Genomic DNA, 26002 nt, shown 5'->3' on the forward strand with positions numbered 1-26002 from the left:
CTTTTTAAGGACCCCAAAGGCAGCAATGTGCGAAATAGCTCATCACCTCATTTTTTTGGTTCACCAATTAAGCCTAATTACTGACACACCAATTTTGTTCCATTAATTTCCAATTCCATTCTCCTCTTGTTTACAAACAACCTTCACAGTCCTTTAGTTATATCAGTAGCCCTTTTTGTATGTACTAACCAAGTCTGTCTTTCGTTTGTACCTTTTTCTATCAACAGTTATGGTTATAGGTTATTGTAACATTTTAATGAACTTTCAGCCACTTTACAGCAATTAAGTTCACAATTGGGGTAGGCTCCCTAGACCTCAAATATTGCAACAAGCCCCCACCCTGCTGAGCTGGCATGGAGAACAAAGAAATCTATTAGATAAAAGGGTTGCAAAAGGAGGATCCAGGACCAAATTGTGCCTCAGAGTCAAAAGCTGATTTCCTAAGCACTTTTTCCTTACCTAAATTCTCATCTACAGGGTAACATGCATATCTAACTACTACTTTCCGGGAGTCTTGAGTATTTCTGCAACACTTTATTACAAGAGATTTTTCTTTTTATGTACTTCATTGAAGTCTATTATTTCCCTATTAAGTGCCTGGTGATCGTGATTACCTTGGGATCCTCAATGGCTTTATCTTTTTTTAGTTATTACTATTATCATAGGTTTAGTCTAGGAAATACATTGTGAGAGGCAATGAAAGCTTGTTTATATACATATAAAACTTCTATGGGTGTAAGATACATGAGTTTGTTCAGTTTCTTTTGGATGAAACAGCCTCAATAGGTCAGAAGAACATACACATCTTTTCTTATAAACTACAAAATTAAATTCTCTGCAATTTTTCAGACTGATCCAAGACTATACCTCATAATCATCAACACTGCAAGATGTAACCAAAGCTCTTACTGTTCTTTAAGTTCAATGAATAAGTAAACATAAAACTAAACAGGATAACATTGTTAGAAGAAGATCATGACTCAGGCTGATTAAATTATGATAATTCTTGCCAGAGGCAATTCCCTTTTACAGTGATTTTAATAGCAAGACATGACTGACTTAACAGTCATTAAATGGTCTAGGGAGAAAAATAAAGATATTAATATTTGTTCTTGAAAATGAATTCAAACTGTAATGAAAATGGTCTTCTGACCTTTTGAGGACGAATCTAGAAGTTTTATATGTATATAAACAAGCTTTCATTGCCTCCCACAATGGATCTCCTACAGGGAAAGGATATAACCCCCGTAATAAACCTATAATAGTAATAACTAAGAAAAGATAAAGCCATTGAGGATTCCATGGTAATCATGATTACCAGACACTTATTATAAAAATAATCAACTTCAATAAAAGTAAATAAAGGAAAATTTGTTGTAATTAAGCACTACAGAAATACTCAGACTCCTGGAAAGTAGTGACATGAAGTCCCTCCAGTCTGGACTTAGGTGCTGAGAGGGGAGGGGCTTAGGAGAAATATGTGATCACATAATTAAAGATTGTATCAATGCACACACACAAATGAGCCAAATTAAGGTTGTACTGGCAACTTTAATACTGGCATTTCCTAATTTTTGAATGATTGCCTTGGCAACCTTCTGTTCTTTTATTTTTTGTATGTAATTTATGGTTTTATCCCACAATTCTCGATCATTTGAACTAGTGGAGTAGCAGATAGCAGTAGAAGGCTGTTATCTTCTGCATGGACCTGCCACTTGAGGGGGAAGGAGAGAGAGACAGTTTGCCAGTGGGTTTCACAGCTATTTCTAGATAGCAGAGGAATGCGGAGACTCAGGAAAGGACAGTTACCTGTTCCATAACTGGCATTCTTCGAGATGTGTTGCTCCTGTCTATTCCACAGTAGGTGTGCGTGCTCGCCACGTGCACCAGTGCCGGACGTTTTTCCCTTAGCAGTACCCGTACTGGGGGAGCACCGCGGCGACCCCTGGAGTGGCGCCTGTATATCGCGCTATAAGGGGAGCCACGGGCTCCTCCCACCCTCGGTTCCTTCTTGCTGGACAACTCCGACAGAGGGGAAAGAGGGCAGGGTGTGAAATAGACAGGAGCAACACATCTCGAAGAACGCCAGTTACGGAACAGGTAACTGTCCTTTCTTCTTCGAGTGATTGCTCCTGTGTATTCCACAGTAGGTGATTCCAAGCAATATGTGCTGGAGGTGGGTAGGAGTTCACGAAGGTTCGGGATGAAGTACCGCCCTGCCGAACCCAGCGTCATCCCTAGACTGGGAGACGATTGCGTAATGCGAAGTAAATGTGTGAACTGAGGCCCAAGTGGCCACCCTACAAATGTCCTGGATGGGGACATGGGCAACGTAGGCAGCTGATGAGGCCTGAGCCCTCGTAGAGTGTGCCCTGACAATTGGTGGTGGGGGAACCCCTGCCAGATCATAGCACGTGCATATGCACGAGGTGATCCAGCGGGAAAGCCACTGGGTGGAGATAGGCTGCCCCTTTGCCCGCTCGGCCGAGGCAATAAAGAGTTGAGAGGATTTCTGGAACAGCTAAGTCCAATCCAGATAAAAAGCCAACGCCCTACGCATATCAAGCATGTGGAGGTGGCGTTCCTGGTTAGAGGAGTGGGGCTTAGGACAGAGCATGGGGAGGAAGATACTCTGCTCCATATGGAAGGCGGAGACCACCTTCGGGAGGAACGTCGGGTGTGGGCAGAGTTGGACTTTATCCCTATGAAAAACAGTATAGGGGGGTTCTGAGACACGTCGGGTCGACGTGATCGCCACAAGGAAGGCCACCTTCCACAAGAGGTGCGACCAGGAACATGTGGTCAGCAGTTCAAAGGGGGACCCCATGAGACGGGACAAGACCAGGTTGAGGTCCCATTGCAGTACGGGGGAGCCTAGCGTATGGGAATGAACGGTCAAGGCCCTTCAGGAAACGGGAGGTCATCGAGTGGGAGAAGACCAAGTGGCCATATCGGGTGAAAGGCCGATATGGCAGCCAGGTGCACCCTGACCGAGGCAGGTGCCAGTCCCTGGGCCCTAAAGGATAAGAGGTAGTCCAGGATGAACTGGAGAGGTGCAGCGGAGGGGGACACACCCCGCTCACTCGCCCACCTGGCAAACCTGGACCACTTTGCCACGTACGTCCGACGCGTGGACGGCTTCCTGCTTTCCAGGAGGACTCGCCTTACCTGCTCCGAACACCTATTCTCCTCCTCATTCAGCCACGGAGCAGCCACGCTGTTAGGTGGAGCACGGCCAGATCGGGATGGAGGAGGTGCCCCCCGTCCTGGGAGAGGAGGTCCGGGCGGAGCAGCAGCGCCCTCAGGGGGGCCGCTAAGAGGCGTAGGAGGGGCCCGTACCAGTGCTGGCGGGCCCATGCCGGGGCTATGAGAATGACTTTCGATTTGTCCACTTTCACCTTCTGAAGAACCTTGGTGATGAGAGGGAACGGGGAAATGGCATAGAGGAGCTGTCCCGACCAGCTCAGGAGGAATGCATCGGAGATCGCGCCGCCTTCCCCCACCCCTCCCCTGGAGCAGAACCGGGGGCAATGCCGGTTCTGACGGGTTGCAAACAGGTCGATCTGGGGAGCTCCCCACTCTTGGAAGAGCCGGTGAACAACCTCCGAGTGGAGCGATCACTCGTACTGGGGGGAGAAGACCCTGCTGAGGCAGTCCGCTTGCGTATTGCGGACACCCAGGAGGTGAGCCTCCCTCAGGGAGATATCGTGGGCTATACAGAACTCCCACAGGTTCAGGGCTTCCCGTCAGAGGGCTAGGGAGCAAGTCCCAGCTTGCCTGTTGATATAGAACATGGCGGCAGTGTGGTCCATGAGGACTCTAACCACCTTGCCACAGAGGTGTGTGAGGAAAGCCACGCACGCCAATCGTACCGCCCTGAACTCCTTGACATTTATGTGAAGGGGCAAGTCCGGGGTCGACCACGTTCCCTGGGTTTGCACGTCCCCCGTGTGGGCTCCCCAGCCGAGGTCCGAAGCATCGGACATCAGATCTATGGACGGGTTGGCCTCCCTGAAGGGAACCCCTTGCAGCATATTGCTTGGGGAGGACCCAGTATAGGGGACGGAACTGTGAGAACCTTGTCCAGACCGTCCCCGCGCTTGGGAGAACTGGGAGGCCAGCCATATCTGGAGGGTCCTCATACAGAGTCTGGCATGGCGGAACATGTAAGTGCACGCCGCCATATGTCCCAGAATCCAAAGACACGCCCTCGCCGTAGTCACCGGGAAGGTTGTGACCGAGGCGATGAGACCCCTTAGGGTCTCAAACCTGTCCAGGGGAAGAGAGGCTGTGGCCCTGGAGGAGTCCAGCAGGGCCCCAATGAACTCTATGTGCTGAACGGGCACTAATGTGGATTTGGTCTCGTTCACGACCAGGCCTAGATCGGCGCACGTCAAGAGGAGCAGCTCCACGTGGGACTCCACTTCAAAACGAGACTCCCCCTTGAGGAGCCAGTCGTCCAGGTAAGGGAAGATTTGTACCCCCTCCCGCCTGAGGTAGGCCGCCACCACGGACTTACATTTCGTGAAGACTCTGGGAGCCGTAGATAGGCCAAAGGAGAGGACCGCAAATTGGTAGTGGTCCATCCCTACCATGAATCGGAGGAAGCGTCTGTGCTCCTCAAAAATATGGACGTGAAAATACCCATCCTGAAGATCCAGGGCCGCGTACCAGTCCCCCGGGTCCAGGGAGGGGATAATAGAGGCCAGAGACACCATGCGGAACTTGGAACGGGTTAGGAACCTGTTAAGGTCACGCAGATCCAGAATAGGCCTGAGACACCCTTTCGCCTTCGGGATCAGGAAGTATCAGGAGTAGAAACCTTTGCCCTGGAACTGAACCGGTACCCTTTCCACCGCCCCCAGGTGAAGCAGCCGATCCACCTCCTGTCGCAGTAGGCGGACATGATCCGGATCCCCCGGGGCCATCATGGGGGGCGGGTGATTTGGCGAGGGTGAGGTGAACTGCAACACGTAGCCCTTGGAAATGGTACTGAGGACCCACTGGTCCAAAGTTATGTGGGACCACGCCCCAAGGAAGGCAGACAATCGGTTGCAGAACACAAACTTTATTAATCGGGGGGTCTCCCTGGCAACAGGCCCGGTACCCCCCTGCAAATAGTCAAAACCGCCTCTTTCCCTGCCTCTTGCCCTTAGAGGGTCCAGGCTGTGGGGCAGAGCGGGACTGCCGCTGAGACCGACGCTTCTGGTCTCTGGGTCTTTTGTACGGGGGCTCATATCTGTTCCTCACAGGTTGAGCTGCTGGAAGCGATTTGGCCTTGTCCTTAGCTGGAGGGACGTAGAGGCCCAAGGTCTGCAAGGTGGTGCGGGAATCTTTCATCCCATGCAGCCTGACATCCGTCTGGTACGCAAAGAGTGCCTTGCCATTGAACGGGAGGTCCTGCATCAGAGATTGGGCCTCCGTCAACAGCCCGGACAACAGGAGCCATGACGCCCTGCGCATGGTGACAGCGGAAGCCATCGAGCAGGCCGCCGTGTCAGCAGCATCAGACGCCGCTTGCAGGGCCGCTTTAGCCACCGCCGACCCCTCTTCCACCAGAGCCTTGAAATCCTTCCTGTCCCGGTCCGGGAGGAGGAGCTCAAATTTAGGCAGAGACTCCCACAGGTTGAAGTTGTACCTGCTCAGTAAGGCCTGGTGGTTGGCTACCCAAAGCTGGAAACTAGCCGACGAATAAAATCTTCTGCCAAAGGAGTCCAGTCTCCTGGAGTCTTTGTTTTTGGGGGTGGGCGTGGGCTGGCCCTGATGCTTTCTGTGGTTTATCGATTCCACTGCGAGCGAGTTGGGTGCCGGGTGAGAATAGAGATAGTCATGGTCCTTCGCCGGCACACAGTATTTCCTCTCGGCCTTTTTTGAGATTGGGGCCAAGGAGGCGGGAGTTTGCCACAGCGAGTTCAAAATGTTGGCAATACCTTGGTGCAGAGGTGGGGCCATGCGGCCCGGTGCCGAGGGGGACAGGATGTTAAACAGGGAATCAGATGGACCCTCCATCTCCTCGGCCTGCAGCTGGAGGTTGGATGACACCCGCTTTAGCAGGTCCTGGTGAGCCTTAAAGTCCTCCTGCGGGACCGATGGCGGAGGCGCCGCTATGGTGTTGTCCGGTGCTGGAGAGAGGGCCCGCACGGAGCCGGGTGCCTCGGTCGGTGCCAGGGTGTCAAGGCCGAGGTCAGAGTCCTTGCACGGGTCTGCCGACTCGTGCCCCGCCGACTTGTCCCATGGGCGGCCGGAGGAGGCCGATGGAACCTGGGATGCGCCGGCGACCGAATGGACCTCCGTTTGGGCTGGCACCGATGGCCACGGTGCCCACTGGCACCACTGCCCTTGCCACGGGGTTCCCTGCCATTGGCTCGGCTGAGCGCGCGATGGCAATATGTGTCCCGGTGGAACGGCGCGTACCGAGGATGGGTGGACAGGTGCCGAGGCCGAGGTCGCCGAAGAACGCTCAGTGCCGCGGGAGCGGTAGGAGTGGCGTCTGTGACGTCATCTCCCTCGGGACCGGGATCTCAACGTCAATGAGCGGTACCCACGTGACGAACTGCTTCGGTACCCGTGACGGCGACGCGAAGCCCGGTGCCCTGACGCCGAGGTGCCCCGAGGGGAGCCTCTGGCGTGATGTCCAGACGAGTGGGAGCTGGAATGGGAACGCCGACATCTGTCCCATCGAGAGCAGCTCCGGTACCCATGCCTCGCAGGTGAGTGTTCCCGGTGCCTCTCTCGGTGCCTACGCCCGCTGGCAGGCGGCGCAGAGAGTTCTCGCGACTCCCATCTCGACGGTGGCATGGACGGTCTGGCCAGCGTAGAGGGTGGCTGGGAGCTGTCAGAAGAGCAGCCGCTGTGCGCCGAGCGGTGCGGGGAGCGATCCTCGGAGCGGGAACTGCGGCTGCCCGGAGAGGTCTGGTGGGCACCTAAAGGAGGCTTGCCTCGCGACCTACGTCCCGTACCTGTTTGTGAGCTCAGGACGGGCAGAGACAATGTCCTTCGCAGCCTGCACCGCCTCCAGCATGGACGGCATCCATACCGGTGGGGATGCCTGGGCCAACAGTACCGGGCTGCTCCGCTCCACGCGAGTCGGAGCTCTTGAGCCTGGGGGGGATCGAGGGCTGCCCAGCGCGGGACCAGCCTCCCCCTTATCCTTATTGCGGCGTCGTTGCGAGGCCAGGCCCTTCCCTTGCTTTTTGGAGGGAGAGCGGCGCCGATTGGTCGAAGGGGCCTCGCTACATACCGATGACGCGGCGGCCGGCACCGAATCCGATCTGCGTACCGGCGCCGGGGTCAGCACCGACTCCACCAGGAGAGCTCGAAGTCTAAAGTCTCTCTCCTTCTTGGTCCTTGGCTTGAACGACCTGCATATCTTACAATGGTCGCTAATGTGACTCTCACCCAGGCAGCGAAGACACTCAGCGTGAGGGTCGCTCCTGGGCATAGAACGGCGACAGGAGTTGCACGATTTGAAGCCACTCTAACTGAAGGACGATCCACAAACGGTACCATTAAGGTTGAGAAGAAGGGCGGCGGCAGAGCTGGAGCACAAAGTTCCGACTACCTTCACTGGCGGCAAGAAGGAACTGAGGGTGGGGGGAGCCCGTGGCTCCCCTTATAGCATGATATACAGGCCCCACTCCAGGGGTTGCCACGGTGCTTCCCCAGTACGGGTACTGCTAAGGGAAAATCTTCCGGCACCGGTGCACATGGCGAGCATGCACACCTACTGTGGAATACACAGGAGCAATCACTCGAAGAAGAATAATGAGTTCAATTCCAGATTTGGTGGGAGAATCTGCTCTAGTGATTATAGAACCTTTTTTCCCCTTTTACTCTGCAGCCTTTTGCATCAGAGAACTTAGCTGCCAAACTCTATCAAGTCTCTATTGAGAATAAGTGCCCTGAAATTTTTCAGAGTCTTACAACTAAGCCAGATTTGGGCAAACTATCACAGATGTAAAAGGCATGCTAACACTTCCCACCCCACCACCCCCGTTCCAAAGCTTGGAGGCACTAGAGCGTCTCAACAAAAGGGACATACGAATATTTTGTCACTAGCAAAACATTTTCCCCAACCTCATTCTCAGAAAAAAATCATTTTAGCTGAAACATCTCCCAAAAAGTTTTGCCTAAAAGTTTGGCAAAGGTATAGGACCCTGTTTTCAGTTGGTTGTAACACAAAGTGTTGGGCAAGCTTAACAATAGGAGTTGTTACCTGTGCACCCTATAATGGCTTAAGAGACACAAACATGAAAAAAAAAATCACATTTCTGTCTGAAAACTTGTGTACTCACAACTAAGTAACACCCAAAATTACTATAATTAAAAGTTAGAACATTTCCCTGTCTTTTTCCAGTTTTTTTTCACATTATGTATTTGATAACACTTTGTGTATTGTCAGTTTTGCTTTTCCCCTGCATTGTCGATTTCTCCCTTGCTGAAAAGACCCTTATAAACATCAGAGAGCATAAAAACCCTTAAAAACATTTTCCTCCACCAAAACTCAGGACATATATTTAAAGAGTGCTTTAGCAGATATGGGATAATTTTCTGAAACTAGTGAAAGCAAACAAAATTGAGCTGAGTGTTGCTGTAGAACAAGTGAGGGTCTTTGAAAATTGACTTTGATATTAAAATAACATCTGAATTAATTTTAAGGCTAGTGACATAAAAAACAAATGTAAGTGCAAACTTTTCATCTCACTTGTATCCAAAGCATTTTTAAATGCTACATTATAGTGCATTTAAATAAAAAAAAAAACCCTAAGATTTCTGACTTCAATAATTTGGTCTTTACTTACATTAATATCATAACAAAGGAAATCCTTGAGATTCTACTAAATTTTAAGCTTTTCAATTCATGCAAATAATAATAATAATAATAAAAACTTACCTTTTCTGGAAGGCTCAAAAACTCATCTTTAATTTTACGCATGTCCTTAAGAGTTATTTTGGCAGTGTTGCCAAAGTCAACGTATTTAACTTCAACTTCTTGATGCCCTGGCAGTCCTTCAGAAAACATTACAATATCAGGTAAACAAATCAGAAGTTGTTAACACTTGTAACTATCATCAAGTATATACTAAACATCAATGGCCAGAATTTCAAAGACAGATGTACGCATACACTGTGTATGCATAAAGTACCACATTCTGAAACAGTTTAGATCCCAAATCGGCAAAGCTGCTACAGCCTTTAACAGCCAGCCAAAATTCCCTCAAATCAAGGAAAATCACTGGGTAAAGTGTTAATAGTTGATCCTAATACCAGCCTCTCATATTTCTTATGTACGGGGTAGGCCAGGCATGTGGCTGAAAAACACTGCTTAGATAATTCCTAGCTAGCAGATGGCCCTTTGGGGATCATATCAGTGCCGAGCACAGTGGGGTCCTGGTTCATGACTAGATCTCCTAGGTGCTATGGTAATACAAATAAATAAATAGTAGCTGAGATGTAATTCAGATCAGCCTCAAACAATGACAGTGGGACAAACTGGCCACCACCTGCTCCCAGTATCAGAGCACTGCAACCATAGTTTTTTTGTGGCTCTTCTATATCTGCTACACACAGAGACTGGGCACTGCAGAAGATTGGGCTCTGTATACAATGACAATTATGATTATGTTTTTTATTGAAATTCTACTGTAAATGCATATACATGTTTTTGTTCCATCTATAATACCTTATAATATGTAAAACAAATTATTAATAGCAAATTAGAAAAACAAAAGAAAATAATATCAAATGTAGTTTATAAGGTTATAAAGTTGACTATTAGTATTGGTCTTTATTACTAACTTTTGCAGCAATAAAAATGACTATTACTTATTATTCAAGTTCCGACCAAATGCCGCTTCCAATTATTTGACTGAACACCACAATTAGATAATCAGTAACTAACACACTTACCAGTAACTTTTGCTCTGTACCAAACTCCATCTTCAAACTTCGCTACACAGGTTTGGCCTTGAACAGGACAAAGAATTTCCAGATTTTCTCCATCATCATTTTTATATACTTCCTCAATTTTCTTCAGGAGATCTAAAAACTCCAGACTTTCTATCTAAAATAATGAAACAAAAACCTAATACTACAGTAACTTACACATCAGAATAAGCCACAGACATTCAGAATGTTTTGGGACTTGTGGCATGCAATTCCAAAAAAGAGTTTGAACTCAAAGGCCACAAAAAGCAATGACTGTCACAAAAAGTGTAAGTGTACTAACCAATGTTCAAGTTTTTGAATACTACACTGTTTAAATCTACTATCAAAGGAGATTTTGTAGGCTATTCTCTAATACCACACTTTGTGTGATGAACTTAATTGATGTAGACAGAAACAGACAGACATACCATAGAATGGTTAAATAGAGACCAAAACTTTATTAAAACAATTAACCAATAGAGATCTACTACCTGAGCTACTCAGCAGGGACGTTACAGTGAGGATTTAATCTAGGAACCAATGGCCCTGGGCTCTACAAACCTACGAGTATGAGGTTAATGCCCCCTCTATATCCTCAGGACCACCCAAGGATTCTGGCTGGAAGCCAGAGTTCCAAATTGTTCTCCTCCATGCAGGGGGTAGGAAAGATTAAGGGAACCACGCACTGCGTCATTATACCCCCTTACTATGCAAAGTTGTGCTCTTGAGCCCACTGGGTTACGGACCTCACATTGAACCCTTTTTAAACCCACCAACTGCATGGAACTCACCAAAGTTGCGACAAATGTAATTTAAACCCTAAGACCAGACCTCCAAGATGCCAGATGAAAGGTGAAAAAACCCAAACAGCAGTTTGCCAATTTTGCCATAAAGGAAAAATCCCTTCCAGACCTCAAACAAAATTTGGTGATCAGCTTAGTTTCTTGGATTGTAAGAGATCTAGCTCTTTGGACAAGGGTTGGGAAACGTGGGACTGGAACAGAGACCAAAATGGCTACTCGCCAGCAGCAAACAGAAGCACCCCCCCTCAAGTAGGCAAGAGCCAACCAGTCAGCCCATCATGAACCCTGCTGTCCAGTGGCAGCAGGAGTGCGTGGAAAAGGTTCTAGTACCCAGATAATGTGAAATATCCACCCTCCTTCCCCATGCTGTGAGGAAGAGAGGGAATGAGAAAGCGGCAACACCTCCCCACTCTCCCATGCACACACATACAGGCCATGGAGGAGGGGGAGGAGAAGAGAGCGAGCCAGGAGAAGCATGTACAGCATTGCCCCAGCAGCTCCTGCTTGAGATCCCCCTATCCCCCACTTGGGTGGGAGAGGAGAGAAGGGGTGACTCCATTGCTCCCTGATCCATCAAAGAGACACCCTGGCTAGCAAGATGAGCTGTTTATGAACTTGGTATGGTGCCACAATGAATATCTCCTCATTTCCTCCTTTATTATATTATTATTTAGGCTCAGAATCCCATTGTGCTAGACACTGTACATATACCTAGAAAGTTTCTATATTATAGGTGGGGATAAGAAAACGGACTAGAACTTTATTTTTTCAGGGGGAGGGGGTAGCAACTGATTACTAGAAGTCTAATATCTTGTTCGGCGGCTTAATGTTTTATTTTTTGGTTATTTAAAGCCCAGAAATTTTAATCAATATTTTAATTAAATATACAATATTTCTAAATACTTACCAACTGAAGGTAGAAATCACTAGGACTATTGATGTGACAAACGACAATGGAGACTTCTGTCATTTCTTGTGGCAATGTGGGTGGACAATATTGCAATGCCATATTATTTTCCGGTTGACTAGGAAGCTGTGATCGAAACCTAATGAGAATAACGGTTGTGAATCAATGCTGTCAAAGCCAGTTGTGGATGAACGGCATTTTCGTGTGAAATTTTCTATGAAAGGCCTAATGGACCTTTTATTAAAAATCTTAGTAATCATCTGGATTGGCTAGTAATTTCATGGATTGTTAGCTGTTACAGTACTGCCTCGTATGAACTGCTCTTGAACTTTGCTGTTTATAGTGCTGTTCAGCCAATTTCCTCTTTTCCAATAACAGTGACCCCAAAAGTGAGACATACCATGGAGTATATGTGATTGCTGCTCCTTTAAAGCTTTCCAAACTCTCTTTTACTCATTGTTTTTAGGCAACAGTGTGTGTTTACATTATTTAATTAGGTTAGAAGCTAAAGGCTTGCCTTTACTACTTAGAATAAAAAATTGTTCCTTTAAATGTTTCCTTTCCCTTGTTCATTAAGAGGTAATTATTACTGCAGCAAGGTATTTGCGAGAATAGTGGATAAGGCATCTTCCATTTATCTTCCCCTCTCATATCCCTTTTTCTTAAAAAAAAAAAAAAAAAAATCCTTATTTTAATGACCACTAAACATTCACAAAGAAAAACAAAATCAGAAAAACTTCAAGGTAGTCAAACTCACAGTGATGTATTTTAGCTGTTTGTTCTGTCAATTTGTGTTATAAACAAAAATATAATTTGAAAGCTTAGAAATAATTTTTCTTAAGGTACAAGTCTGATAACTCTGCTGTGCCTCTTTGTGTTGCAATTAGAACCCAGTTATCCAAATGAGGTTTTGTGCCATCAAAATGGGTATGACACCACATATGTGAATGCAATCATTCCTAGGTGAAAAAAATTTGGAAGCTATTTACAACTGCAGAAACAAACCATGCTAGCACCAGTAGCAAGGGTACAATTTATAGAATGTTAACTAGATTCCTTTAATTTTATTTGTGTGTTTTTAAAAAATATAAATACTTAAAGTCCTTTTAAGATGACACATACCTTGCTAACTCTGTAAAAACTAAAGCATCCTTAAGAGATACTGGCATGTCACTCATTTTATTAACTGGAGGTTTCTTCAGATCTACAATGAGCACACCATCCTCTTCTCTGAATACTTCCATTATAACAGCTTTGTTATTTACCATTCTCAAAAATTTTGTCTTAACTTCTTCCCTCCAACCTTCATTCTGTTTGGGGGGAGGGGGGGGAAAGTGTTCTTAAGGATCATAAAAACAAAAACCATCACACTCAGAATGAAATCCCAACTCCACTGAAGTTAGTGGCAAAACTCCCAGTGACATCAATGGAGCCAGGATGTCACACACAGTACTTAAACATTGAAAAGACCCACTAGACCTTCGAATCCATAACCTTGGCAGTGCAGAATTGCTCTCTATGGTATATTTTCTAGTGTTTCTTTTCAGGCCTAGTTTTAAATGGCTTCAGCAACGGTCTTTTCATCACTTCCTTTTGTAGATTACTCCCCATCCTAAGATTTCACCATTTGATATTCCCGATATTCAAATTAAAATTCTCACTTTCTTAATTTCAGTTAATTAAATATCATTTTCCCCTCTTGAACCACCATAAACTTATTCTTCTCCTTCTTTGGAATTTACTTGCAAACTGTTTGGTACCCAGTTGTCATAGTTTGGTCAAACTATGCTTTTTAATTTGACCTCAAGCCTCCAAATAATAGAATATCAGGGTTGGAAGGGACCTCAGGAGGTCATCTAGTCCAAGCCCCTGCTCAAAGCAGGACCAATCCCCAGACAGATTTTGCCCCAGATCCCTAAGTGGCCCCCTCAAGGATTGAACTCAACCCTGGGTTTAGTAGGCCAATGCTCAAACCACTGAGCTATCCCTCCAATCTGTTTCCAAAGTCTCTTAGTACTGTTATTACAAACACTTATTTTTTTTAACAGAGTAGAACCACTCAATAGAATTTAAAACACTATAAATAAGCAATTTTTATTAATAAATGGAAGAGAATATATAGTTGTAGGAACAGGAATAATATTTGTGAGTCTTACATGTGTTGTACTCATGGAAGCCTCACAAAAATAGTGTATATTGTGAGGCTATCCCAATAAGCAAAAACATTAGATAGTAAGTCAAATTTTTAGTGTGCATATAAATAGCACCAGCAGCGTGGTAAGTGTTTGCCCATAATCCATTTATTTCACTTGCTCAAAGATTTTGCTCCCAGCTCAACACAGTGAGTCTCTAAAGTATACCATACAAATGTATCCATCTTAGAAGAAACTGATAGAAAGCAGCGACGTCCTGTAAGAAAAAGAGAAGGTTACTCACCCTGTGCAGTAACTGAGGTTCTTCGAGATGGGTGTCTCTGTGGGCGCTACACTTCAAATGAATGTGTCTCCAATCAAAGGCGCAGGGGCAATTTCAGCAGTGCTTGTCTGGTTCGCACAGGAGCTCTCCCCATCTCACGCCATTGTTGGCACCTATCTAGAGCCGCGTAACCAGACCCCCCTCGGTTTCTTCTCTACTGCAGAGTCAGTAGACTCAACTCTGAAGTATAGGGGAGGAGGGTGGGTAGTGGAGCACTCACAGGGACACCCATCTAGAAGAACTTCAGTTACTGCATGGAGTGAGTAACCTTCTCTTCTCCTTCAAGGAACGCGCCTGTAGGTGCTCCACTTCAGATGACTGTCGACCAGTGCCCCTCAGTGGATGTGGAAGGAGCTTTGGAGTTGCATGAGTAAGTATGATAACACAGTAAGTCCTAACAAAGCGTCCGATCTTGCGGTCTGGTAAATCACGTATTGTTCTGTAAACACCTGTGGACACCTACGTGGCTACATTACATATGTCTGTGATCGGTATGTTGTTTAGAAAGGCTACTGAAGTTGATAAGGATCTTGGGGAGTGGGTTTGGATCCCCGCTGGGGTTGTATACCCTTCTGCTGTAGTAAAAGTGGATGCACCCAGAAATCCATTTAGATAACCTGTATTTGGAAATTGCTGAACCTTTAGATTGTTCAGAAGTCGAAATAAAAAGCCTTGATGACTTTCTGAAAGGCTTAGTTCTGTCAAGATAGAACGCTAGTGCATGTCTGACATCTAGCGTGTGTAGTGCCAAGTCTTGTGTGCTCCTGTGAGGTTTAAGCAGAAGGAAAAAACGAGGAGAAATATATTGGTTGATTCAAGTGGAAAGAAGGTGGTATTTTGGGTAAAAATTTTGGATGCGGTCTTAGGGTGACCTTGTCCTTGAGAAAGATGGTATATGGTGGGTGTGCCATGAGGACCACTAGCTCTCCTACTTGGTGGGCAGACATAACAGCAACTAAGATAGCTACTTTTGACAGATGTGTGAGAGCGCATGTTGCTAATAGTTCGAATGAGGCCCCAGTAAGGTAGCATAGTACCAAGTTCAAGTCCCAAGGTGGGGTAGGGTACATGTATTTCAGGGTAGACGTTTCTGAAACCCTTAAGAAAGCATTTGGTGATAGGACACACAAATATGGATATCCCATCCACCTTGTGGTGAAAAACGGTAATTGCCACAAAGTGTACTCTGACTGAGCTAAGCAATAGGCCAGATTTCTTTAGTTCCTATACTGTATTTTAATATCATTGGTAAGGGGGTGGTAAGGGCCCTGGCTTGTTTGTTTAGACAGCATATGTTGAATCTCTTCCATTTATGCAGGTACACCTCTACCTCGATATAACACTGTCCTTGGGAGCCAAAAAATCTTACCGCGTTATAGGTGAAACCGTGCTATATCGAACTTGCTTTGATCCATCGGAATGTGCAGCCCCGCCCGGAGCACTGCTTTACCACGTTATATCCGAATTCGTGTTAGATCGGGTTGCGTTATATCGGGGTAGAGGTGTGTTATGTGTAGATGTCCTTCACTTGTTCCGAGCAGGTCAGTTCATCATGATGGAACCATGAATGGTTCAGATGAAGCTGCTCCAGGTTCAGGTGGTAAATCTGTCCAGCATCCTGTGATAGAAGGTTCTGCAGAAGTAAAAGAACGCATAGTGTACATACTGCCTCCTCAACAGCTAAGACTACCAAGTTTGTCTGGGCCACGTGAGAGCTATCAAGATGACTTTGGCCTTGTCGGTTCTTATTTTGTGTATTAAACTTGACAGCATGGGGATAGGGGGAAATGTGTATAGCACAGGAGCGTCCCATTTGAGGAGACATCTGCTCTTGGGTTCCGATCCCTGAGAGAATTGCAGGCATTTGTAATTCTGGGAGGTCACAAAGAGGTCTATGGATGGGTGACCCTAGTGTTTGAATATGTTCTGTAGGACTGTAATGCTCAACTCCCACTCATGGTCCTGAGAGATGTATCTACTGTAGTGTTTTGACATCCTGGGAGATATGAGACTGATATGTTGACATTGTGCTGGATACACCGTAGTTTCATGGCTTCGATTCATAAAGAGTGTCAGTTTATATAAAACACACAGGCAATGTTATCCATTATTACCCTTCTGGACTTGTTCCTGATCAAGGGCAGGAAGTGCAAACAGACGTTGCAAACTGTACATAGTTCTAGGTTTATATACAACAGTGTCTCTGAAGGGGACTATCTGCCCTGAATTGTATGTTGCTGTAAGTGAGCCCCCCCCAGTCTATCAAGGAGGCTTCTGTGGTTAGTATCATCGAAGGTGGAGTCTGTGTGAAAGGGACTCCCACATACATGTTGTGGGGTTGAGTCCACAGTGCAGTCTTTGACTTTGAGTGACATGGTAAGACACTTGGTCAGGCTGTGTCTGTGTGAAATGTAAACGGTTCTTAGCCAACGCTGAATGCAGTGCATGTGAAGCCTTGCGTGTTGAACCACAAATGTGGTTACCACCATATGGCCTAATAGTTGGAAGCAGGTCCGTGCCGATATGTGTGGGCTGTTCAGTACTGTTGAGATCAGACTGACTATAGTGATGAATCTGGTCGGTAGTAGTGATGCTTTGGCCTCCAGAGCGTCGAGATGGGCCCCGATGAAGTCCAGTTTCTGCATGGGTCAGTGTTGATTTTTGTATGTTTATTTGTACTGCAGCCATGAAAATAGGGAGATTATCCCATGAGTAGGGCATCTTCCCGGGTGAGAGTAGTAGGCAATCACCCAGATAGGGAAATATTATCACCCCCTGCTTGCGGAGGTGTGCCGCCACTACCACAAGAATTTTGGAAAACACTCGTGGTGCTGTCAAAAGACTGAAAGAAACAAAACTGGATAATGTCTTGTTCCCAGAGTAAAGCTGAGGAACTTCCTGTGAGTAGGATGTATGGTTATGTGAAAATGGGCATCTTAGAGGTCGAGGGCCAAGAACCTGCCCCCCTGTTCCAGTGATATTATTGTTGCTAATGTGGCCATCCTGAACCATTGGACCCTTATGAATTTGTCGAGTTTCCTGAGGTCTAGAATAGGTCTCCAACCTCCGTTTTAATTCCCATTACTTCTTAACACAGAAGAACAACCTTTCCCTCTGTATTGTGATGGTACTGGTTCCATGGCACCCAAATATAGTAGATGGTTTACTTCTTGCCATAGACGACGTTCTTGAGAAGGGTCCCTGAAAAGGGATGAGGATGGAGGTGAACGGTATCAAATAAACCGTGTTGATTATATCTGGAACCCATTTGTCCGTGGTGATGAATTGCCATACCGAGTAGGTGGTATCAAACAGTGTCCAAAACAGGGGATGGTCAGTGATGGTATCAGCATTGAGGAATGGGGAGGTCTCTTGGGCCCTCGACCAAACCCTCAAAATTTTTGTTTTGCAGAGGGTTGTTGGGATGCCAATGATTGAGTCAGAGGTGGTCGACACCTTGGAGGTCTCTGTCTGTGCCTTTGTATATCATATTGCCCCGTTGTTGGGCAAATGGAACAAATCTTGTAGGCTGGGTGGAACAGTATTTCCCATTTTTTTCTTGGTGCAGGCATGTATAGCCAAGGGAACAAAAGGTCACCCAAGAGTCCTTCAAGGTGTGTGAAGGGACACGTCAGTCTTTGCGGCAAACAACTTCTGACCGTCAAAGGGGAGATCCTCTATGGTGGATTGTACCACCCTTGGGAAACTGGACAACTGAAGACATGAAGCCCAGCACAGAACTATGGCAGTAGCCATGGAACATGCCGCCATATCTGCCACATCTAAAGATGCCTGTAAAGCAGTATTGGCTATTAGATGGCCCTCCGCGATGATAGCTTTATATTGGTCTCCTTTGTCCTCTGATATGTGGTCAATAAAGTCGGTCAGTTTGAAATAATTTGTGGGGTCGTATTTCATCATCAGTGCAGCGGAACTGACAATCCGGAATTGAAGACTGGCTCATGAGTAGGGCCTTGTGGCTAAAGAGATCTAACCATTTCCACTCTATCATATGGAGTGGATCTGTATTGGTGTTGTCTGCCTCATTGATTGACTGCTTCAACTACTTAGGAATTCGGTTCAGGGTGATAAAATAAAAGAATCCATCCCCTTTGAGGGGATGTAATATTTTTTATCTGCTCTCTTCCAAGTGGGCAGTATTATTGCCGTAGTCTGCCTTATGTTTTTAGCCAGTTCCATAAGTGCTTCGTTCACTGGATGCGCAATCTTTGATGAAGCTAATGTTTGGAGAATGTCCAATAATTTATGTTTGGACTCTGGAATCTCCTCTAAGGGGCTCTCTAGTGATTCAGCCATTGTTTTGAAGAGCTCCTGGAAACGTCTGAAGTCATCTGTGGGTGGTGGAGGAATTATGGCCTCGTCTGAGGAAGAGAAGGAAACATTTATTGCTAGTGTAGTTTCCTGTTCCAGAGCCTCTTCCTGTTCTTCAAAAGTTTCCTCAAGGGGCTCTGATGGTACAGCCACTGAGGGCGGTGGGGAAGTTTAGTCTCTTCTCTATAGGTGCTCAGGGGCCTAGGTTAGTGTCTCCTGTATGCTCCGCAGGGGTCCTAGTAGGGCCATTGCAAGGGGAATGGCATATGTGGTAGCATTCATTGGTGCCCATACCATGCCTGGGTGTCAGCTGTGTGGTGATATTTGGGCTGAACAGATGGACCTAATGCTGTGCTCGTTTGAATTGGAAAGGAGTGGTGTCATGAATAAGCGCCTTCTTCCTCCTCATCTTCATCCTGACTGGAAAATGGAGAGGCCAGAAGTGAGGTGGGTTGGCATGGTACCATGTGTATCGAAGCAACATCGTACCAAAAAATGGAGAGGCTTGTATTGATGAGACAAGTCAGTCTTTGTGATGGAGGAATTGGCATGGTAACTAATGATTTTGATGCCGAGGTGGTTGACACCAATGGTGCTGTTGTAATTGCAGGCATTGGTGCTGACATCCGAGTGCTTTGTGCTATGGGAGCAGAAGGTGGCGCCACAATCTGCATAGAGTGCATCAGTGCCGGGTATTTAGATGGCTCCATTGGTACCATGGCGGAGGAGGCAGACTTCTGTTTGCCTCTCGACTCTGAGCCTGCCTGCTTAAGGTGATTGGCTCTGTCAGTACACACGGTACCGGAGGATCCCAGTGTCTCGTATGTACTCAGCTGCAGTGCGGTCGGTGCCGAGGACACAGAAAGAGCCAGAGACTGTTTCTTTTTTGGTGGCTCTTTTTTTGATTAAGCCATTATTAAAGCAACGGATCTCACACTGACTGCAAGTCACAAATAATATCAGCAAGATCAGACCACCAGGCTTTGAAATGATCCAACTATAAACCATTAAAAAAATTCATAGTTTGTTTATGGTGACAGGTCTTTCTGCCATCTCATATTTATTTATTTAATTGTTGGAATGAGCAAAATCAGTGGTTTTCCCTTCACTGTTCCAAGCCTGTGTGTTTCTAGTTTGAAGATTTAGGCAAGCAGAGGAGGTCATTTCAATAATTTAGACTTGCAAGTTAATTGTTACCACTTATTTTCTCAGTGTAATATGAGCTGAAATGTCTGCCATTTAAGGTTGTCTACAGTTATATCTCTAAAAATGTACATATATATTATTTCAACATCTATATCCACATAGCCTCACTTGTGCAATGTTCCTAACTCAATGAGCACAAATAAAAGCAAGTAATGAAGAAAGTATTATTATAATTTATGTCCTTTTTTTAAGGAACAAGTGTTAGTAGCAAGTGGGGAGAGTTGGACAGAAGGAAGCATCAAGGAACATCAAGACTATTTTCAAGGTGAGCAGCACCAGGTTTTTGGTAAAAAAGGAAAACCTCAATCAGATATTTACAAAACTATTCTAAAAGAGGACTGTTCTATACCATTCCCTATTTGGTTGAATTTTGAAAAAAGACAGACATGCCCCTAGCCCAAGTTATCAGACAACCAATTCTATACGTCTCTTTTTTGGAATGTGAGAAAAGGACATCTCCAGAACAACCCCCAAACCAGTGAAGTATAAATCTTTTATTGTAATATACCCTTTAACACACTGATTACATAGCGACTGGCATTTCTTAAAAATAATTAAACTCTCGTTACATACATTGGAAAATAACCATAAACCTATCTTTTTAATATATGACTTAATAAAATTGCTGTATACCTCTGAATTCTCCTTGCGGTTTTTTTGGGGGTATTTGGAAAGTCGTGAAAATAGGACTAATTTTAACTTCCATAATAAAAAAACCTGAATGATTTTTTTTTCTTAAACTGTACAAACAGTGCTTACTTACTGAGTTTTTGGGAACTATGTCCTTCAGCGAGCACTGCACTGCTAACGGAGGAATATCCCTGAGCTGTGCCTCTATATATGGATCAGGCTTCCTGATAAACATACACAAGTCATTTACCACTAAGTTCTGTAGAGCAACTTGTTCTGGCCTCACCACAGGGACACCACCAATCCTAGTAGGAATATAAATAAACAATGATAGTACAAAAATGCAGCATAGTCTGGGAGCATGTGTAATTCCGTGGGCAGTTGTTGATCGAAAAATAAAGAGGTTTCATTTGATTCATAAAAATCTATAGAATCATAATTTCAATTATGTCACCCTCTAGGGCATGACAGCGAGGACTTGCTCTCCCTTTCCCCCCGGCTCCCAACTCCAAGTCCTCTGGTTGGGGGAAATTTTGATAATACAGTGTTGTTGGAAATGAATCAAGTTGGGTATCATTCAAAAGCCTTTGCTCCCACGAACACGACAAACCTAGAACAATTATGTAGATATATATTTTAGAAAGTGTTTAAAAAATCAACTTTTTAAAATTATACTTTAGCACAGGCATGTCAAACATGCATCCCCCAAAGTTAAATTGTGACCCTCAACTGGTGGTACTGTGTTATCAGTTAACGCTCAGAACATGATACTGGATACATAATGGGATGATTCGGTGATTCATGAAGATGGTTGAATCTTTGCTGCTCTTTATTCGATCCATCAGGACTGTTAATTGGAATTTGCACCTGACAGTACTATAAGACTTTGTGAAATACTTTTTCCTGTAGATTCAGCCAACCATTCTGCAATGATTGCCTGGTACCTCACTGAAAAGAAGAGGTATAGAAAAGTCTGACGCTGACATATGGGAGGAATTTTGGAAAGGAAACGGGGTTATTAAAAGGTTGCTAGTTCCCCCTATGTGCACTTGGCACAGACGAAGCTCTAAAATACAAAAACAGAACAATACAAGTCATTGGGGGGTTGATGGCATCACACAGCATCCAAATGATCTTTCCCGGTATTTCCTGACAACCCCAGAACGCCATTGAATTTCAAACTAAACATTAAGCACAAATGGGATGACTTTCCCAGAAGTAACCAAGCACCCCGTAGACTAATTAGGTGCTGTTAAATGCCAAGGAGCGATTTTAAAGCTACAGGATGAGCTTAGTCGCACTGGCAACCCATCAGCATATGACAGACTGGAGCTCATTAATATCACAATGGAAGTAGTCTTCAGTGATGAGATAGCTAAAAAAGTGTCAGTCGAATGGATACATTGGGTCATGACTTGTATGAAGCTTTCAAAACCCAAAGAATTATCCAAGGCTCTGTCAATCTATGGGCTCCACTCAAGAAGAGACTAAAATGTGCTCAGATGCAAAGAAGAAAGTCAGCATGAAGGTGGCAGGGACTATTACACAGCTAACCACAGACAGGCCATTGTTCGCCCATCTCCTCATTGTCTTCAGATCTCAGCGTGATGCTGATATATGTGAGACTTTGGGAAATATGAGTTCTCCATCGTACCATGATCAATGTTTGAATGCACTGGAACAATGCCTATGTGCCGGGAGAAAAGCAAACTAACAAATATCTTGCATAGTCTTCCTAAGCCAGCACCTACTGACAACATGACCAGTACAGGCCTTTCAGTGTAGCAATCGTAGATAGTGTGGCTGAGGTACAAGCATGCAACAAACCAGAAACTCTTAACACCTTCCAAAATTTGTCTCAAAACTTAATTATAAGGCTGTAGAGAAAATACTGGACTTATGATGACCTAGCATTTGACACGTTTACAGAGGAATCAATTAAAATATCAGAAAGAAGAAACTCCATGGTACTGCACCTGTCCAACATAAAATCATTGACTCTACAAACTTCTGTAAAGTCACAGTGAAAAAACTACTGTCACATACTCGCATGAAGGACAAGTTAACCATATACCTTCCAGGAAACATGCTCCAGTATGCAAACAATTGCTCAAAGAATTCTCTTGTCACATAGTATAATGAAGTTGCTGCCTCACATTAAGTGGTTTCTTCGTAGTTCGCATGAGAAGACAAACTAAAATTATCTTGCATGCCATCAATGGCACAGACAGAGGCGCTATTAAACTCTGGATTTTTTGCCTAAGATACGTATGTTCTAGTGCTCTCTAGGAAATGCTACCCAAGCCTTCGGCAAGACTCCATTTTTATGCCTGTTGCTGGCAGCGGCGCCAACTTTCTCCGGCACCGGTGGGTGCCCACGCCCCCCGCCCCGACTCCACCCCCTCCCTGCCCCTGGCCCCGCCCCCATTCCAACCCCATCCCCAAAGTCCCCGCCCTAACTCCGCCCCCTCGGATCCCTTCCCCAAATCCCCGCCCCAGCCCCGCCTCTTCCTCCAGCGCGGGACCTTCCCCTTCCCTCCCTGCCCTACGGCGCAAGGGCTGGGAGGGAGGAGAAGCAGGACGCGGTGGCGCGATCGCAGCGGAGGCGAGTTGGAGCAGGGGGGCAGGGTGGGGCCACAGGGAGCTGCCGGTGAGTGCTCAGCACCCACCAATTTTTTTCTGTGGGTGCTCCGGGGCCGGAGCACCCACGGAGTTGGCACCTACGGTTGCTGGGGAACAGAATTGCTCCAGGATGATTGAACACATCCAAAACAACACTCCCCTAACTGGCATGGATAGGTCTTGGAGGATGGACTGATCACACCAGTTATGTGTGAAATACCATTTGCTCCCAAATCAATCCTTTAGTTAATCAAATAGTTGTGTGCAAAGATCAAATGCTCACCACCCTGCAAATGTTTGGCCTGCTTTGTACAGAGATATGCATGGACGAGGATCAGTGTGACAACGTGTCTAGCAATGGTGCCCTAAACTGAAACACTGATGACAACTGATTAATAAATGTTTTCAGTCCTACATGCCAAGGCCAACTTCCTTAGGATTACCAAAGATCAATATCTTTTTGTTTTTTGTAAGCAATGCAACCTATGTTAAAATATAATTTTTAAAAAGTTGATTTTAAAACATTTTCTTGAATATGTACCCAAATAATTGTTCTAGGTTTGGCATCACTGTGTTAATGGGGAAAAGGGCTTTTGAATGATGCCCAACTTGACCCATTTCCAACAACACAATTATCCCCACTAGAGGAATTGGGCAGGATGACACCACTGAAATTCTGATTCTGTAGATTTTTTACAAATCAAATGATACCTTCCCCTTACCTTTCTATCACTAACATGCCCATGGAATAATATTTTACGTTATGCTCCCAGACTAGAATATTATTTCTTAAAATAAGTTTTCATTTGATGATCAGTATAAAGAAGTATGTTTATTCTGACCCATGCTAAGCACTCTCCCACAAGAACAGTTCAGAGACTAGGGAAAATAGTCTTTTTTTAAAACTGGGGGGGTCATCTTAATACATTGACAGAAATCAAACAAGCAAAATTCAATTTGGCTTCATTGGCACAAGTAGATAGAATATGCTCATGACAGAGCCATATGCTTTCCGAGGTTTGATGCCATTAGAAAAAGCAGTGTAAGAAGCTTCAGCATCACTTTAGTTTTCCCAATTCATTCTTAAGACCTGTAAAACCACAATTCTGCTATCTAGCCTGTTAGTGACAAATTTATTGTTACAATTGTGAGAAATGCAGTATTGCAAACTTCAAATGTTTAAAAACCAAGAATCAACCCCTCAAAACCATTAGACTGGTTTACAAATCTTTTTAAAAACAAAAAAACAAAAAAACAAAAGAAAAAACCCAGACTACATTTCAGGTTCCTTTTATTTACCTTTTGATTTGACCCATAAGGATGCACTTTATCACATTTTCAAACTTCTCACTGTAACCATGAGGGCTAGAAACCATTTTTTTTTTTTAATGAAAGCCAAGATTCTCATGTAGTCATGATTACAGGAGTGAGTGCTTTTAAAAAGACACCAATTATCACGATATTTGCAATAAAGTTGCAAGAGGTGGCAACATAGAAATGTATCTTGTTCAGACACTGAATTTTCTAGGTCTGCAATTTTAAACATTCATGTCTTGTACGGTAACTTAGCAGATATACATTAACCTCTGAGGAAATGTATTTTATAGAATATTTTTCTGCATGCGGCTGTATGCAAGTCACACAGCAGTCATTTGTGTATTTAGTTATTAACTTGTGAAAAGGTAGTTTTATTGGACTTTCATAGTACATATTCCCCATCAGAAACCAACAGCTGAAATGCCACAGTTTGGAACAAGAGACTATTTTTATCCACAAAGACATAGATGTAGTTATAAGATAATCATACCCTGAACCAACTAAAACTTCAGAATTCCCAAAGTCTTCCATGAATACGTGCATCACTGCAACATCATAAATTTTGTATTTTGTTGGACCACAGTGTTTTCCCTTATTTTTACTTTCCAGAGGAATCAACTCAGTGATAGTTCCACGGCACCACATTCCATTTTCTTTACTGTTGATAAAGATCCTTGCACCTAAATAAAGATTAAAAAAAACACTACAATTTTAAACCAACTAAATCCATGACTTAAATATCTTAGTTTAGAAGCGATTGTCATTACATTTTAGTATATTCCTCCATGGTTTACATTTTACCACGTAGCTAGTTCAGGCCTTATCAGTGCTGAGCAGAGTGGAAGAATTACTTTTCATGTCTTGCTTACAACACTCCTGCTAATATATCTCAGAGGAATATTCCCTTTTTTTCAACCATAGTATTTAATTGTTGGTTCATTTAATCCGGGATCCACTATAACCATCGGATCCTTTTCTGCAGTGATTGCTTAGAAAGGAGTCTTTCCCATTTTGTATTTCTAGTTTCCCTTTTATATCTATCAGGGATCATAACAAAACATGGAAAATGGAGGTTACTTACCTATAACTGGAGGTTCTTCAAGATGTGTCGTCCATTCTCTGTATTCCATGCATGGATACACGTGTTCCCTGTGCCTGAGATAGGAAATTTGTAGCAAGCAGTATCCACTAGTCTGTGCCTGCACAGTTTTTTGCGCATGCGGATAACAGAGTACAATGGGCAGTGTGGACTAACATCTCTCCTGTAACATCCAGGTAGAGAAACACCTCCACTTAGCTAGGTAGCATTTTCTGGTGGAGACATTTCTGCTGTGGTTGAGAATACTTTGAACAGCCTCTCAACATGAGTGCTCCAGGTCTGAGTTCTATCCAAATACCAGGCTGTAAGATGAAGGGGGTCTAGGTTGGAATGTCTGATTTTGCAGTTAACTCAGGAGAACGTCTCTGGGAAGGAGGACGGACTGACATTTAGAGGGGGTCCAGAAATCAGAACTGTTTGGGTCAATTGGGTGTAATGAGAATGACCCAGGCCCTGTCCTGATGAATCTTCTGAAAAACTTGAGGTAATAGGGGAATGGGAGGAAAGGCATACCTCACATGGTCCATCCAGGGAAGCAGAAGGGCATCGCCACTGGAGCCCTGACCTAATGATGCTCTGGAGCAGTACAGATTTAACTTCTTGTTTGTCTCTGAGGCAAAGAGATCCCAAGATGGCTTTCCCCACTGAGCCAAGATGTCGTTCAGAGAGAGTTGTATATCTTTC

The 26002-nt window shown here is 44.9% G+C and overlaps 1 protein-coding gene across 1 annotated transcript in view; it reads right to left on the bottom strand.

Moving 5' to 3' along the window:
* Positions 1-26002, bottom strand: part of RNF17 (ring finger protein 17) — a 221854-nt gene that overhangs the window by 112257 nt on the left and 83595 nt on the right. The window contains exons 16-21 of the mRNA XM_065420884.1: positions 24710-24899; positions 20414-20585; positions 12760-12947; positions 11638-11776; positions 9910-10063; positions 8894-9009 (exon numbers count right to left, since the gene is read on the bottom strand). Of these exons, the coding sequence (XP_065276956.1) occupies positions 8894-9009; positions 9910-10063; positions 11638-11776; positions 12760-12947; positions 20414-20585; positions 24710-24899 (959 nt within the window). The remainder of the gene's footprint in view (positions 1-8893; positions 9010-9909; positions 10064-11637; positions 11777-12759; positions 12948-20413; positions 20586-24709; positions 24900-26002) is intronic.

Source organism: Emys orbicularis, chromosome 1 (assembly GCF_028017835.1).
Source record: "Emys orbicularis isolate rEmyOrb1 chromosome 1, rEmyOrb1.hap1, whole genome shotgun sequence".
NCBI lineage: Eukaryota > Metazoa > Chordata > Testudines > Emydidae > Emys > Emys orbicularis.